This window comes from Littorina saxatilis, linkage group LG2, assembly GCF_037325665.1.
Source record: "Littorina saxatilis isolate snail1 linkage group LG2, US_GU_Lsax_2.0, whole genome shotgun sequence".
Classification (NCBI taxonomy): Eukaryota; Metazoa; Mollusca; class Gastropoda; order Littorinimorpha; family Littorinidae; genus Littorina; species Littorina saxatilis.
The window spans coordinates 92,174,804-92,191,428 of record NC_090246.1 but is presented as its reverse complement, the minus strand read 5'-3'; the positions used below and the strand labels follow the sequence as shown (position 1 = coordinate 92,191,428).

At 43.5% G+C, this 16,625-nt stretch overlaps 2 protein-coding genes and 1 long non-coding RNA gene across 6 annotated transcripts in view; 2 read left to right on the top strand and 1 right to left on the bottom strand.

Annotated features, from left to right (window-relative positions):
* The window catches only part of LOC138960171 (high-affinity choline transporter 1-like), a 24,953-nt gene extending 19,238 nt beyond the window's left edge, over nucleotides 1–5,715 (top strand). For all 4 annotated transcript variants that reach the window (XM_070331938.1, XM_070331939.1, XM_070331937.1 and 1 more), the window contains exons 5-9: nucleotides 896–1,044; nucleotides 2,197–2,343; nucleotides 2,782–2,911; nucleotides 3,283–3,500; nucleotides 3,808–5,715. In XM_070331938.1, coding sequence (XP_070188039.1) covers nucleotides 896–1,044; nucleotides 2,197–2,343; nucleotides 2,782–2,911; nucleotides 3,283–3,500; nucleotides 3,808–4,437 — 1,274 coding nt within the window. In that variant the 3' untranslated portion in view covers nucleotides 4,438–5,715. The remainder of the gene's footprint in view (nucleotides 1–895; nucleotides 1,045–2,196; nucleotides 2,344–2,781; nucleotides 2,912–3,282; nucleotides 3,501–3,807) is intronic.
* A 5,533-nt stretch (nucleotides 5,716–11,248) lies between these two features.
* Nucleotides 11,249–16,625, top strand: part of LOC138960173 (high-affinity choline transporter 1-like) — a 42,811-nt gene continuing 37,434 nt past the window's right edge. Inside the window, exon 1 of the mRNA XM_070331942.1 lies at nucleotides 11,249–11,313. The gene's annotated coding sequence lies outside the window, so the exon portion shown is untranslated. The remainder of the gene's footprint in view (nucleotides 11,314–16,625) is intronic.
* Nucleotides 12,750–14,665, bottom strand: LOC138960152 (uncharacterized). Its single transcript, XR_011453903.1, has 2 exons — nucleotides 13,723–14,665; nucleotides 12,750–12,959 (listed from the first exon to the last, which is right to left on the bottom strand). It is a non-coding gene; the product is annotated as an uncharacterized lncRNA (long non-coding RNA).

Here is a 16,625-nt window from a genome sequence, read left to right as displayed (position 1 = left end):
GTCAAAAGTCAGAAGTCAGAAGTCAAAAGTCAAAAGTCAAAAGTCAAAAGTCAGAAGTCAAAAGTCAAAAGTCAGAAGTCAAAATTCAAAAGTCAGAAGTCAGAAGTCAGAAGTCAGAAGTGAGAAGTGAGAAGTCAGAATGTAAACACAGGGTCCATTGCGAAAGGGTACGTCCAGGTAGGAAAAACACCCCCGTTGGTGAAAGGGAAATAACCATTCTCACTGCCACCAACTGAGAAGGTTATTTCCCTTTGACCATTAATATGTCACTCTTAATCTTAATCCACCAATAACTCCCTAACCGTGTGTTTGACTGGTCCCAATTTTTGTAAGGACCGTCTCAGGAATGTATAGAACCTGTTCACCAAGTTTGGTGACGATCGGTCCGTTCATTCTTGAGATCTATATGCGAACACAAACACACAAACAAACAAACAAACACATCCAGTGAAACCTATACACACCCCTATACCGGGGGTGTAAAAACGCAACTGGCGGTTTATTCTGAAACGTGACAGACCATGAAATAACAATGTCTTCACTCTAACCGGTTTAATATCTCGTGTATTCAAATTACATCGAATAGACGAATTCCGAAAATAACTCCGTCGGGTTTGTATAGGTTGTGTGAGAGTGACCTTTTCTTGCAAACATTGGACGGGCCAATCACTCGCGAGGGTTGCGTCGGAAACACGAAAAAAAACACGCACGTGTGTCCGACACACTCCTCGCTGGTGAATGGCCCCTTCAATGTTTGTACGAGGTTTTACAAAAAAAAGGTCACTCTTCCACAACGCATGCAAACCTGACGGAGTTATTTCCGAAAATCGTCTATTACAAATTGTAATGTACAAAGTGTAATGTCTATCAACATTTCACCACACCGTTGTTTCAGGATCCACCATCTCCATCATCATGGACGTCAACAACACACTGTCCATCATCATCTCGGCGGTCATCGCCATTGTCTACACCTTTCTCGGCGGACTGTGGTCAGTCGCTTACACGGACGTCGTCCAGCTTATCTGTATCGGTGTAGGACTGGTCAGTATTCCTGCGGATTTTAATTTGTAAATCAATTCAACTTCAATGTTGTTGCAACGGTCAAACATGACGGAAAACGAGCTAGTAGCTATAGCACATGCGGCTATGGGTAGGACGTCAGCCGGGCTTCTGCAAAAATAAACACAAGACTGAATGCTTCCCCGCCAATTTCAAGAGGTACAATTATCCGGAGGAAAAAAAGCATGTCAAGATCTTGCAATTGAAGCAGATTTGTGATGCAATTCGATAGTATTACTCAAAATTTCGATTTATCCGAGAACGCACCGAGGGTTTTTCGTCCCTTGATTGAGAAAAATAGATTTTGCGTTGAAGCAAATTTCTAAGTGAAAATACCATTTTCATCACGAACAAGGCTCCATGAGTGTAATACGGGGTCCAAAGTTCGACCAGCAGCACCTTGGAGGGGAGGGTGGATGGTCAGTATGGAGTTAATGTGAGATAAACAAGGCTGGCTGACGTCGTACCTACAGAAGCATGACTGTGCTTGTAACAACCATGCTTTGTGGTCGTCGACCGGAAGTGCTCTCCGTGACTGGAGAGTCATAAAGGGAAGACAACCTATGATGACACATGTTAAGGGATGAGTTAAATCGTGTGGCTCGTTTGCACGTTTTCATTTTATAATATACACGCCTGATAATTGCTATTCTGGAAAGAAAAACACAGAGTAAACGAGGATTTCTTGAAGAGTGTTGCAAATATGGTGAATTGAGGTATTTATCTTGAATTTCGTGTCTCTTTGCAGGAAAACTTTGACTGAGAGGTTGACCACTCGTTTTTCTAAATTAAATGTTATTTTGCAAGCTGCACGATATTTCAGTTTGGAAGTTCTCTGAAAAAAAGAACAAATACAAACAAAAACAGAAAAACGAACATATACAAACAAACAAACAAACAAACAGATCAACAAACAAACAAACCAACCAACCTACAAACATACAACACACAAACAAATCAAAGAAAAAAATCAAACAAAACGCATTAGTTCAACTAAGTCAGTACTACTTAACGCACCGTTAACCTTTTCTGACCTCATTCTTATTCTGTATCGTGCTAAAACGTATTAGTAAAACGATTATGATTAAGCGCTTTGTTTCTGGACACGATCTAATTCATCCTTGTGTCCAAAAGGTGATCGCCTGTCCGTTTGCCGTGCACAGCCCTGCAGTTGACTTCAGCACCCTGAGCAGTGACTGGGTAGGTCAGGTGACAAGTGCGGACATTGGACGCTACCTTGACCTCTTCGCCTTGGTGGGACTGGGAGGCATACCGTGGCAGGTCAGTGTGTCGGTGACGATGACGATGACGATGACGATGACAACGACGATGGCGATGATGATGAGGATGCTGTTGTTGTTGTCGACGTCGTCGTCGTTGTTGTTGTTGTTGTTGATGATGGTTTTGGTTGGAGTACGCCGGCGACGATTACGATGACGACGACGATGCTGTTATTGTTGTTGTTGTTGTTGCTGTTGATGATAATGCTGCTGCTGCTTATGGTAGGAGGAGGAGGAGGAGGAGGAGGAGGAGGAGGAGGAGGAGGAGGAGTAGGAGGAGGAGGAGAGGGGTGGGAGACGGGTTGGGTAGACTGAGATCCTCCATAACTCCACGTCACCTCAGTGATCCAGCCAATGATAATGTGCAGCCTTTCTTACAGACAAAAGACGAGGGTTACAGTGATGTCACCTTAATTGCTATGTTGCATTGCATTCCCAGACGTACTTTCAACGTATTCTGGCGTGCCGAAACGCGAGGAACGCCCGCCTGGCGTCGTGTGTGGCGGCCATCATGTGCCTGGCTTTCGCCATCCCCCCTGCCATCATCGGCATGGCTGGCAAGGCTGCTGGTGAGTGTTATAAGCCTGCTATTAATTGGGCCAGGTCGACTTCGCGAAGTCTACTCCATGAAACTTTGGCGCTGAATATTTGGTTAAAAGACTTCGCGCGAAGTCTTCCGGAAGTTAACTTCGGGCTCAAACTTGTAAGGAAGGCCTTTAAAAGTCGGACAACTGACCCACCGACCATTTTTAAAGCACTCGATCGTCGTGCGCGCGCGCATGTGTTTGTGTGTGTGTGCGCGCGCGTGTGTGTGCACGCGTACGTGTGTCTCGGTCTCGGATGACCCCCACTCCCCCTCCCCACCCGGGTCCTCGAGACAAGAAACACCAGCATCAACCAACCATCCTTAGGTGACATTGTTTCTTTGCTGTTTCTTCAGACTGGAACAGCACGGCTTACCCGGGACCGCTGCCTATGTCCAAAGACGACTACAGCCTCATCTTGCCCCTGGCCCTCAACTACCTGTGTCCGCGAGCTGTGGCCATCGTAGGCATTGGCACGCTGTCCGCCGCCGTTATGTCGTCTGCTGATTCTTCCATCCTGGCCTCCGCTACTGTCTTCTCCAACAACATCTACAAGAACGCCATTCGACCAAAGGTGTGTGTGTGTGTGGGGGGGGGGCGTGTGTGTGTGTGTGTGTGTGTGTGTGTGTGTGTGTGTGTGTGTGTGTGTGTGTGTCTGTGAGAGTGTTAGTTTTCTCATTGTCACACCAGTTTTTGTTTTTGTTTCTTGCGCCGAAATAAGATTTTAAGTTCTGAATCTCTACATCGAAAGAAAAAAATGGGAAGCGCCATACTGTATGGCAGCTCCCTTCTCCAATGAGAAAGCAGCCCCAATTTTCATGAGGGTAACCTCACAGGACTATATACAATCTTACCCCTTAATCTTATCTACACGGTTGCAGGCTTCCGACCGGGAGCTGGTGTGGGTTCTGCGCACAGGCGTTGTGGTGGTGGGGGTCCTCGGTACGCTGATCGCCATCTCGGTGCGTAGCATCTACGGGCTGTACGTCATGTGCTCCGACCTCATGTACGTCGTGCTCTTCCCGCAGTTCACCAGCGTCCTCTTCATCAAGGGAACTAACCCGTACGGCGGCTTGGCCGGCTTTTTCATTTCACTCCCTTTGCGCATCTTGAGCGGAGAGCCTCTGGTGCACATGCCGGCGCTGATAAGATACCCGTTCTACGACGAGGAGTTGGGGCAAGGCTTCCCTTTCCGCACCATAGCCATGCTGTCTGGCTTCCTAGCCATCGTGGTCCTATCCCGGTTGACTCACGTGGCTTACCATAGAGGCTGGCTTTCTCCCCGCTGCGACTTCCTGGGGTTCTTCTCCAGGACGGAGTCTCCCAAGCTTCACGGGATGGAAGGGTTCGGGGAGAACAACGACAAGACTGCGGCCTCTCCTGACACGCTAGGAGAGGAGATGGGGGATTTAACGGAAGGCATCCACGACGAGGTGAAGGTTAAGAGTAACGGGGACCACGCTGAACCTCTGCTGACTGAAAAAGGTGCTATTCACAACAAAATTGCGTGATCTTAGCTTCCATCGTTGTTTTTGGCTTTGAGGGTAAGTGTCGCAAGCCGAAGCAACAACAGATCACCAGAGAGCAACGGAGGGAGTGTGCACCGTGCAAAACCTCTTCTGACTATCCTTCCGAACAATATCACACGACATCCTTCACCGTACGTTGTGTTTTACAAGGGTCAGTGTCACAAATATTCAAAGATTGGCAATCCATCTTGCACCCTCTTGTTGGGATTGATTGCTAAGTGCGGTTCACATTTTTTTAAATGTGATTTCATAACATTTTAGTTTATTCATCCGAAAAGAAAAGGTATGCTTCTCCCCCCCCCCCCCCCCCCCCCCGTTTTAGACATTTTACGATCTGTAATTAAGTTCCACAAAATGTTCTCTCATACATTTTACGATCCGTTATTAATTTCCACAAAGAACAGACCAAGCAGTATTGACGGGTTACATTGGTTTTTTGTACCAGGTCAATATTGCCAAATCATTGGAGCGAAAGTTTTTGCTCCATAAACTGCGGATACGCCAAGAAAATTACAGGCGAAAACAAATTCTGATCGCATTTGCAGTTCAGAGCAGTTTAGAGCGCCAAAAATGCTTATGAGTATGGGACAAAACAATTTGTGGTATCTTTAAAAAAGCAACTTAATTTGGTGCAAAATGACGGAATTCGTCAACAAGAATGAATGGTTATCTTTGTGTGCCCACACTGTGGATCGCGAGCTCTTGAGAACACTACTAGTAAGACATCATTTAAAATGTCTTTACAGCACATCGAATTATCTTGATTCGGTAGTGATGAATTCTCCCTCTTGCCGAGACTAATAGACTTCCATGATTGTAGGCTTTTGATGTAATTGCTAATTAGTTCACGTGAGATAACTGATATGAGCCTGATCGCGGGCCACGCTTTCCTGCCCGGAGAATGATCAAAATTAATTCGTAAACAAAGTGCAGTTTTTGAATCTTTGCATGAAAGTCCATGAAACTTGGTCATTGTTTCAAATGGATAGCTGTCTGAGGCATGACTGACAGCCCTCGTGGCTCTGTGCACCTGGACAGGTTCAGTAACTTTAACATGACTGCACAGAACATTTCTATCAAAACCTCAAATTCTTTACAACCAACATTTGCATGCGTTCTCTACCATCCCTTGTTAACCTCTGCTGAAAAGGAAGTTTTCGTAAAATTACAAAGTAGTTTGTGCGTATTGTAAATATTTCTTTTAATTATACAATATAGTTGCTATGCATGTGGATAAAATTAAACAAAAGTTATATGATGTACTGTGGTGTTTGTGTGTGTGTGTGTGTGTGTGTGTGTGTGTGTGTGTGTGTGTGTGTGTGTGTGTGTGTGTGTGTGTGTGTGTGTGAGAGAGAGAGAGAGAGAGAGAGAGAGAGAGAGAGCGGGCGGGGGGAGAGAGAGAGAGAGAGAGAGAATTCAGAACTCAGAACTTTATTACATAAGGATAAAGGTTTTAGGCTTAGCCTATTCTTCCAACCTGTCCTTGGAACATATACAGAGAATAATTGTAAACAAAAGCATAGACTGCGCACATACCTCATCAAAGTATTAAACTAATAAAACATCAAAATAATGGTCGAGTATATAAACATAACACAAGGGCGGATCAATTCACTTTGGAGGGGGGGGTTACAAAATGACTGCGAAGATACAAGTTGACGGCGCCAAAGGCGCCTAAGCCTCTAGAGGGGTCCGGGGGCATGCCCCCCCCGGAAATTTTTTTATCCAAAGAAGCAAAATAGAGCTATCTGGTGCATCCTGAGCCAATAAATTACCTCTTTTTTTTTGGGGGGGGTTACGTAACCCGTGTAACCCCCCCCCCCCAGATCCGCCCTTGCAGACTCATGCACGCACACACACACACACACACACACACACACAAACACACACACACATACACACACACACACACACACACAAACAGTAACACTAACACGTGCACAAAATGAACACACACACACACACACACACACCGCGCGAGAGAAAAAGACTACAGGGAGGCATTGACGTCAAAGACTTTCGACCGTGACGTAATTACGTCACTATTCTTGGTTTACGGTACCATTCGGCGGCTTTGCTACGAGTATGCCATAGTCTTGGTTGGCCAAGACCTTGCACCGTTGCATGGCTGGCTGTTGCACCGCGAATTCCTCCCACCGCCAAGTCGTTTTTTTTGGGGGTTATTTCGCATTTAGGTCCCAGGTAACATTATGAAGTTTTAATACGATCAATCGGACCTATTATCAAGTTAGTGTATCAACTTTTGAACGAGCTGCGCCCAGTAGTTTCCCAGCAATAAGCTGTTAAGTCGAGACACACACACACACACACAGACAGACAGACAATTAAAGTCTGCTGAGCCCTAGTACTAGCGTACTCGGGGATAAATCTATAGATCTAGCCTGTGGCGCATCTGTATTCCAGCGATATCAGCCGAACCCAGACACACTGTTAAGGCACCAATTCGTATTCACCGCACATCAAAACAATGTTTACTTGTATGTGTTCTGCGCGAACTTAGAATCCGGTTTCATTCTAGAATGGACCGGGTCCAGGTTGGAATTCTAACCCTGCGCAAGTACAGGGGTGCCATTCTAGAATGAAACCCTTGAATAAAGGGGGCCGTAATGTTTGTAGGTAAGACAGAGTTGTCTTCCCTTGAATTATCTCCACCTGCACCTTCCCTTTGATAAAATGGGGCTGATTTGTCTACCCCTGAAAAAAATCCTTTGGCGATCTTGCGATGTCATGTCATGTCAAGAAAGTTGACACTCCTGAGTACGCAATAAACAAAGGCAGACCATAGCAAGGGGGACTACCAGGGCGGTATTGTTTGCAGGGCAGTTGTTTTTGTGATGAGAGCCGGTTGCGGCCGCTTGCAATGTCAGCGCTGTCTCCCTCTCGGAAATGTCCGGTTTTTTGACAATTTATTTGACAGACACAGACAGACGGTCAGACCGACTAACCGACAGACAGACCAACAGAAGGACAGAGTGAGTTATAGAGCTGTTAATGTTGTCACAGGTTTAAAAAAAAAGTTGACATTATATCTTCACAATTCAGAAGACCAACTTCATGTATATGAATAAGATTAAAAGTTACAAGCGAGATCGGCAAAACACTGTCAGTCCGGAAATTTCCGTTCGTAGCGATCAGTGCTGAGTGTCTCTCAAAATCGTAATCACTTTCAGAACATCACAATCCCAATTCACGATGTCTTTGAGTAAAGTGTAAAAAACCCGAAAAAAACCCCAACCAAACACACAAAAAACAAAAACAAACAGAAAATCCACATTTGTGGCTTTGGCTGTGTGATAGTCTAACTGAAATGACTATTCCAACTTGGACCCAAATTCCAACCTTGCGCACGGCCGATTCTAGAATGGACCAGCAACAAGGGTTTCATTCTAGAATGGCACCCCTGTACTTGCGCAGGGTTAGAATTCCAACCTGGACCCGGTCCATTCTAGAATGAAACCGGATTCTAAGTTCGCGCAGAACATATGCATGAATATAAAAGCATGTGCTCTGACCTTCAACGTATTCCTTCTGGTGAGATTATCCGCTGTTCGCAGGGCCGGACCAAATGAGTTGTAAGGGGGGGGTTCCTCCTTTTTTGGCGGGGCAAATCAGCGAAGTGGCGAAGCCACAAGCGCGCGCCTGCTTCCGGGGGCATGTTCCCCCGGAAAATGTTTGAAAAACGGTTAAAATCTGTGCAATCTGGTCCATTCTGGGCCTTGTTTTGAGGGTTAAGAGCTGCATTGTTTTGGTGCTAAAACTAGTAAAAAAAACAACACTCAAAGCAAGGTACATGCTTTTTCCAGGGGTGGGGTTCCGGAACCCCTGGAACCCCCCCCCCTGGGTCCGGCCCTGGTTCGTCACCACGGAGTTTCGATGGCTCGTCGACTGTACCAGCCTCGCGCAATACTGCCGTGTCTGGACTTGTATGAAGGAAAAACACTGCCAGTGGCCACATAATTAATTTCAGATGAAACACCAACTTGTGCTGCAGAAAAATGGCGAAATCTGTGTCCAGAACGTGCCCGACACTTTGAAATCTGCACGTGTGTGCTGCACAAACCTCTTCCATTTCCACAAGAGACTCGGATTGTTATGAGGGAACATTAGTCTGTCGGCCAGTGACCACTTGGGTCAACCCGACGGGGTTGGGGTTGCTACCACACTTTTGTGACAGACGTTAACGATAGTATTCTAAATATAGAGTCTTGGGGCTTTTCGTTATACCGCTTTTGAGAAAAACGTGGTTTTGTGTGCGTATTTTCCTTTTTTGTGCTTACTATTCCCGTTTAGAGGGTTGGGTTAAGCGGGCATAGAAGTTGAACCGCTTATCTGACATTCTTTAACGGCATATCATTGGAAAGGTAAGGTAATCATACACATTTTGACGTCAATTAAAATGACGTCACATTGTTCGTATTTATGTAGTGATGACGTATTTTTTTCCTTCAAAATATCGATACCAGCAAAGTCGCCGCTTTGGGTGTTTCATTTAAATCATCTATACATATAATAAAAGAGAGTGTCTGTCTGTGTGTCTGTCTGTCTGTCTGTCTGTGGTCGCCATACCTCTGAGATGGCAAGAGGCAGGAACAAGATAGTGTGCACGTACACTCCCTAGGTGCCGCAGATGTGCACCTGGGTTTTAGTTTCTTGATTCACTGTTTCCTTTCTCAGATTATGGACCTCCCATTTATTGAATACAGCCTATATGGTGCAAGACCAGTTCAGTGCCTACTGTTCACCTGTAGCAAGCACATCATGCCAGTGATATTAGAGACTCGCTGTTGCTCCTATGAGGGGAAGAAATGAAGAATGAAAAATTAACTGGACAGTTCCGGAAATTTCTAGAAGGTAAGGGAGATAACTGTTCACCTGTAGCAAGCACATCATGCCAGTGATATTAGAGACTTGCTATTGCTCCTATGAGGGGAAGAAATGAAGAATGAAAAATTAACTGGACAGTTCCGGAAATTTCTAGAAGGTAAGGGAGATAACTCTTTTTTGTCTGTGGTCGCCATACCTCTGAGATGGCAAGAGGCAGGAACAAGATAGTGTGCACGTACACTCCCTAGGTGCCGCAGATGTGCACCTGGGTTTTAGTTTCTTGATTCATTGTTTCCTTTCTCAGATTATGGACCTCCCATTTATTGAATACAGCCTATATGGTGCAAGACCAGTTCAGTGCCTACTGTTCACCTGTAGCAAGCACATCATGCCAGTGATATTAGAGACTCGCTATTGCTCCTATGACAGGGGAAGAAATGGAGAAAGAAAAATTAACTGCACAGTTCCGCCGGGAAATTTCTAGAAGTGAGATAACTCTTTTTTTGTATCCAAACAAAGGAGGTAAAGCTAATGATAATGGGATAGCGAGCGTCTTAAATTGCTACAGGGCTCCGCTTACTCCCGGGCGAAGCCGGGCTTAACTGCTAGTTTGAAAATATGCAAGACATAAAATACAACTATACAGTTTTAATCGGAAGTAAGTAAAACATGTTATGGTGCATCCTAATAGGGGAAGGGCCCCTAATATGGACCACCTTTTGTTTCACGCTGCTAACTAGCTTGTTTTTTTGCAAAGCTGTTTCATTTTGTGTTTGGTAGTTGTTCTCGCTTTCGTAAATCTTGAAGACTAATTAGAGAGAGCTAGCTTTTACAGTCATTTGCTAAAAATAAAATACAGAAAAAAAATCACAACTGGTCCATATTAGGGGCCTGGGCGCTTAATATGGACCAGTGATGAGACCTTCGAGAATCACTGTAAAAAAAACCTGTTTTCTTCAAAATAACATGATACAACTTGCAACTTACCATGCAAGTCAGCCTAATTGAAATATGCTTCAGATTTACAGGTTTGGATTCGACGAGAACTGTATTTGAAACACAAGAGGAAACTGTATAAAACAAATCAAAAACAGAGAGAAAATAATTGAAATGATCAACTTTCACGTAAAGAAGTATAATTTTTTTAAATCTCGAGGGCTAGTTATTGCCATTATTGGTCATTTTCAGCAAGCTTCTTGAGAATGACTGGAACCGTCCTTTATCTTTTCTTTTCTTCTATTTGTTGAAGGTGGTCCATATTAGGGAACACAGAGATACTTCGAGTTTTTGCTATAATATTTTGTTTGTGACAGAAACTCGGGGCCAACACTGCTAAAGTGTAGCGAACACCTTAGCTGTCCTATAATGCAATTGTTGTGTGTTTATAGCTTTGTCTTTGGAGAGAAATTGGTCCATTTTAAGCGTCAGATTTAGGGTGAACGAAGCTAAAAGTGTGAAAAAAAACCAAAAGGGAGAAAAAAAAACTGACGGTTTTGTGCGTCCACAACTTTTTCGACATGTGCAAGTTATCAAGAGAGGATGCATTCAGCGAATAAAACTGTTCTGAGCGCTCTGGCACCATTAGTTTGTCAGAACGAAAGGTGGTTCATATTAGGACCCAGTCCATATTAGGAGGCCCTTCCGCTATAATTTGCACGTGTACATGTGACGTCACAAACATACACACCTTCTTAATCTTGACTGCACTGGTGCTTTGGAAGGTCTGCTAAAAGTTCATCTCGCATTTTTCATGATCCGCTAACTTCGACCATTATTTTTGATAATCACTGAGACTCGGCATGTAACCTCTACTTCTCTGGCCGATTCATAGATTTGTAAGAGAAACCGTGACTATCAAAAGGGTTGTGAATACCAAGACAGCAGACGTAAATAATATAGGGAAGGAATGACGCAATGGAAATGACGTGCAGATTCTCGACTAAGGAAAATGCGCAGTTAATCAGAGAAACCAAACCAGACAGACGCACCGCAAGGAATCAGTCCTCGAATCAAGTAAGTCTCTTGGTAGAACATGGTCGCCAGTGCTTAGCTTGCCGTTCCAGTAGAAAATGGCCGCTAGGAACGGACGGCCATACCCAGCCAGCAAAATTTTGCGCAGCGAATGCGTGTCGCAGTCGCCAAACTCTGCGTAACAACTGCACTGGACGCATGCGTAACGCGCGCGATTTTGCAAAGCGAAATACATGCGTGACACACTCGTTTTCCCTCAGATTACGCAGACCATACGCACCTCCAGCGCACGCTTATTTGACACCAAGACAAATTCGCACTCTCCACGCAGACGTCACGATTGCTTTACGCATTCTCACGCTATTAACGCGCTCTCCACGCAGACGACACGATTGCTTTACGCATTTAACGCGCTCTTGACGCAGATGTCCTGATCATCTTACGCACTCTCCACGCAGATGTCACGAATTATTGACGCATTCTCAGGCATTACGCGCTTTTTACGCTCTCTTCACGCAGATGTCACAATTGCTGTACGCATTCTCACGCATTTGACGCACTCTCCACGCAGATGTCACAATTGCTTTACGCATTCTCACGCATTTGACGCACTCTCCACGCAGATGTCACGATTGACCTACACAATTTTACGCAGACCACACAACCGCTTTATGCACTCACAAACAAATAATGGGCAGTGCACAACATTGTATTGATCCAGAAAGACAAAGGTCAAGCGTGCAGGTTCGATAACAGAGATGATCATAATTATGTACAAGTTCTAAAACAAAAATGCAGTCAAATAAATTGATTAAAACAAAGGAGAGATTTGAATCTCGCTTATTGCCATTGTGACTTCCAGGTTTTAATTTCACTGCATTTTGACATACCAGCAGCACGGAAACAAAAATGATCAAAATACTATTCAAAGCAGAATTCAAATTGGCAGAACAAAGAATAAATAGAACAAAACCCTGATAGTCATCATCGATACGCCGTAGTACATGCAGTGAAGAATCCAGTATAACTTATAAGAGAGAATTTTGATGTACACTCGTCACTATATCACATTGATGTAAACAAATAAATAAATAATTGGCACAGCCTAGGCATAGGCAGCAGTGAGTTGTATCAACATGTTTGAATACAGAACAGCAACAAAAAGAGAGAAAAAAGTTCTACAAGCCAGCTAATAGTTGAACTTCAGATTACTAATGATATCACAAACAAACACTTAGTTAATGCCCATTCTCCAGGGATCGAAATCCAGTCAATGTACACCAAACTAGGATAACACATACATTTAGAATCTATCACGACTGCATAAAACATTGGTATGCAATTCACAAAGCAAGGAACTTGAAACATGAACATTGACTATAAATGCGGGCCGACAGTGTGGTCGTGTGCGTGAGTAGGAAAACTGACTTGGTGAAGAGTAAGAATGACTCATGCTAGAAAACCAGAAAAAACTCAGGTCCGTTCAAATTTTAATCAGGGTTGTACATAGGTTTCAGTACACACGAGATTATTCATACCTTGAGTTTACTATAAACGACAACGTTCAAGTTTCAAACTAATGAAGTAGATTCCTTTCACTTTCAAACAAATACCATAAACCTAAGAGTTTCAAGGGGCTCTAACTAGTGACGGAATTTTGAGTTAAGGGAATTCAAACAAGGTAAAAACTGACAGAAGAAACAAAAAAAAACCACAGATTAGTCAATACATTCATAGAGTCAATGCAATGTCATCACAAAACTAACAACTGTTAACTTATAAATACGTTGTTGACTCACTAGGACTATAGACTAGAGTCTTAAAGACAAAAGAGTCTGATAAATGAAGAAAAATATTGAAAAGATTAAAATACAAATATGAAAAATATTCTAAGTCCCAGACCGAAGCAAAAGACCAAAAAAGTTATAAAAAAGAAAATGTAGTCAGAGTCCATCAACGGAGCAAAACACCCAAAAAGTTATAAATAAAATTAATCTGTCCAAGTCCAATAAAGGCTGAAAACACCAGAATAGTTATAGATTAGCCCAAGTCCAGTAATGAATAGAAGCATCAAAATTCTTATAAACAAACAGCAGACATCTTGTATTAAGGGACATAACGTCATTATACCTCACTAGAGTTATCCTCCCCAATCTCAAAAACGTTGATTCATTTATACAAAAGAGGCTTCAATACAATAAAATTCCACAAAGAAAAACGTTCCTAACAGCAGGCAAAAACAATTTGAGTTTGAGAAATAAAAAAAATGTTTCCAGAATTGTGAAAGCTCAACAATGGCCGACAATGTGAAGGTCACAAAGTCACATAAAACTAGCTTTACCAGCCTCTCCAAGAAACAGCTCACATTTTCAAATTCAACAGATAATTCCATGTTTGACCTATCCATACAAAACTTAGCAATAAAGACAATACAATGAAAGCAAGACAAACCTTATGGCTCCACAGTAGGCTCACCACGATCACACCATTGGCATTAGGCATTTTAGAAAAGGTTAGAACTCACGTTTAAAACATATTTCCCTTCAACAAAATCTCCAGCTACAACAAAAACAGTCCTCTCCGGTCAAACAGGAAAACAACACTAACAGGTGAGTACACAAAATTCCCAGAAGCCCTTGGGGCAAAACACAAAGCTATGACGATTTTCACAAGAACAATCTAGAAAGGTGTCAACACAAAAAGACAGGCACAAGGAAACAAAAGAAAAGACACAGAAAAAATAGAGGATTTACAGAACAAAAACCACACACAATTCCACCAAATTGCATAGCATCTCGAGTTACCACACAACAAGGTAAAATTAAATGCAGTTAGAACTTCTAGAAAAATAAAGACATTATAGCTAAATATAACAACAACAAAAAATGAAAAATAAAAAATCGATAGGAAAATTACAAAAATCCCCCAAACGCAAAATGCAACAAACCACCCAAAACGAAAAATAAGGCGCAGAACTATGGCATTTACACTCCCACCTCCAGACCTAACACCCGACTATACTTATTCGGAAGGTCTGGACAAACAGAACACAAAACTCAGTATTGAACACAGTTTACACTACAACCGTTTACCAGACATAGCACGTTACTTATACAAAAAGCTTTGCTATGGAAATCCGACTCAATGCTAGACAGAAGCAAAGTACCTTCAAATCATTTACCTTGCCACTGAAATTACTCTTGTTGAGAAAAGAACCGAGTACGCCGAAACGCATACTTGCCCCAGAAATTAACTCCCTTTGAGCAAAAACAGGGTACGTTCGAAACACATTACAAAAAAAAACCGTTCATGAACATAATCATGTGCCTCGTTGGCAGTTACATGTACGTTACTTTCTTTACAGAACAACAAAAAACAACATTAACTTTAACACATGCCGCGTAGGCACTTTGACTCACTTTAAATAAAATTAAAAAAAACAACACCTTTTAACATTGACGATGGCAGCTTAGCCATATACACTAACATTGACTTCTCTCAAAATATTAGGCTTAAACGTTAAGGTAGACTTCACTTTAACATAAAAATAATTACATGTTCCGTTAACTTCAAATGTAAGTTGAACACACACATTTACATTAATAGACCTTCTGTGGCAAAATAACCATAATTTGCAAATATTCAAAAAACAAATCTTTTATTTACCATACTATTATTTCGTTCTTATGCAAACTCGTTCCTCCCACCATTCATATACATACGTCATGAACAGCTTATTGAAAAACCAAAACCATCGCCTCTCAGATTTAAAGTTCATTTCAGTCCAGTTGATAATCTCTGCATTCAAACATTAAAGTTCTTTAAGGCACATATTATCATTTGTGGCGAATGATCGTCTACAATGTTCATTCGTGTCAAGGTACGTAGCAGGTGGCGTAACAAAACTATTCCTTTAGATTGTTCATTGTCTTTGTTTCACTGATTGGTTGGTTTCGCGTGGGCTACCAAAAGATTCGTGCTGGAATATGTCCAAGTGCATGCTCGTTGGATGGTTCTTCTTACACTTGCTACAGACTTCGCGCTCCTTGCACTGGCTCGCAACATGCCCTGCGGCCTTTAAGCAGCCGAAACACAGTCTGTTCCTCATCACGTAGCCTCGTTTGTCTTCTTTTGAGAGCCCTGCAAACTTGCGGCAACTGGGCAGCTCGTGATTTGACATCTCGCAGTACATACAAGGTAATTTGTCTGTGGGCTGGCCGCCTGAAGCCAGATCGTTGCCTGTTGGCTGCACGCTGTTAAGCAGATGGTTGCTTATGGATTGAGCGCCTGATTCTAGACGGTTTTGTCGAAGACCTTTGTCCCTTCGATAGAGCTGCTGTTTCTGTGCGTCGACGGGATCAAACTTGGGTGCTGTCTTGTTGGCAATCATGCCAAACACAGGCTCATTTGAGATCTCGGCCTCTTCTTCGACAAAGTCCGAGAGCTCCTTGAAGGTTGGGTACCTTTCAGGATGTTTCACCTTGTCGTGCGTGACCTTCCGACTCCATCTGTTCTTAATGTACTTCGGCAACTTATCAACCATACGTTTGAGGTACTGGGCGTCATCAAGAATATGCAAACCTCCAATTTCGTTCTGGGCTACCGAGCACTGCCTCAAAAAGTCAGAGAAGAGACGAAGAGCGACTGGATCTTCAGATCTCACAGTGTCCCAGTTCTCTAGTTTCGTCCTGAAAGCTTGCCCTATGGCAAACGAGTTGCCATACCTTGCCTCCAGCATCTTCATGGCGCTTGTGAAGGCTTCCGGCTTTCTCATTAGGAAGAAACCACTGATTGATTCCAAGGCGCTTCCGCCAAGAAACCTCTTTAAATATAGTAGTTTCTCTGTCTCCTGAATGTTGTGACTCCCGATCAGGAATGTGAAGGCTGCATGCCACGAAGGATAATCCAAGGGATCTCCCACAAAAATGCTCGGTTCTTGCGTGGGTAGGCGGCTCAATGTCATAGCGTTCGAGAATGTTTGTGTGATCATTCTTAGCTGATCTTCACCTGATGCGTTGGTAGAGTTCATTTGCTCAGAGGTGTACGATGGTCTTTTGGGGTGCAGCGTCACCACAGGAGGTTCAGCCTCGCTGTTCCCGTAGATTACGTGACGTGCTTCATCGGAATGGGCGGTATCATACTGCTGTCCAGCGGCGACTTGCGTAAAAATGGGTGCATCATGGCGCAGCTTGCTCTGTTGCGGTGAATCTTTCTGCGGCGGTTCATAATTCTTCGCCATGTAGTAGTCGACGTAACTGCCGACACCCGCTGATGTTGTCAAGCCGTGTGGCTGGTGAGGCTCAGCATTGTAGGCCGCAGCAGCGTTGACGTGGCCGCCGACAGCCTCTGACGTC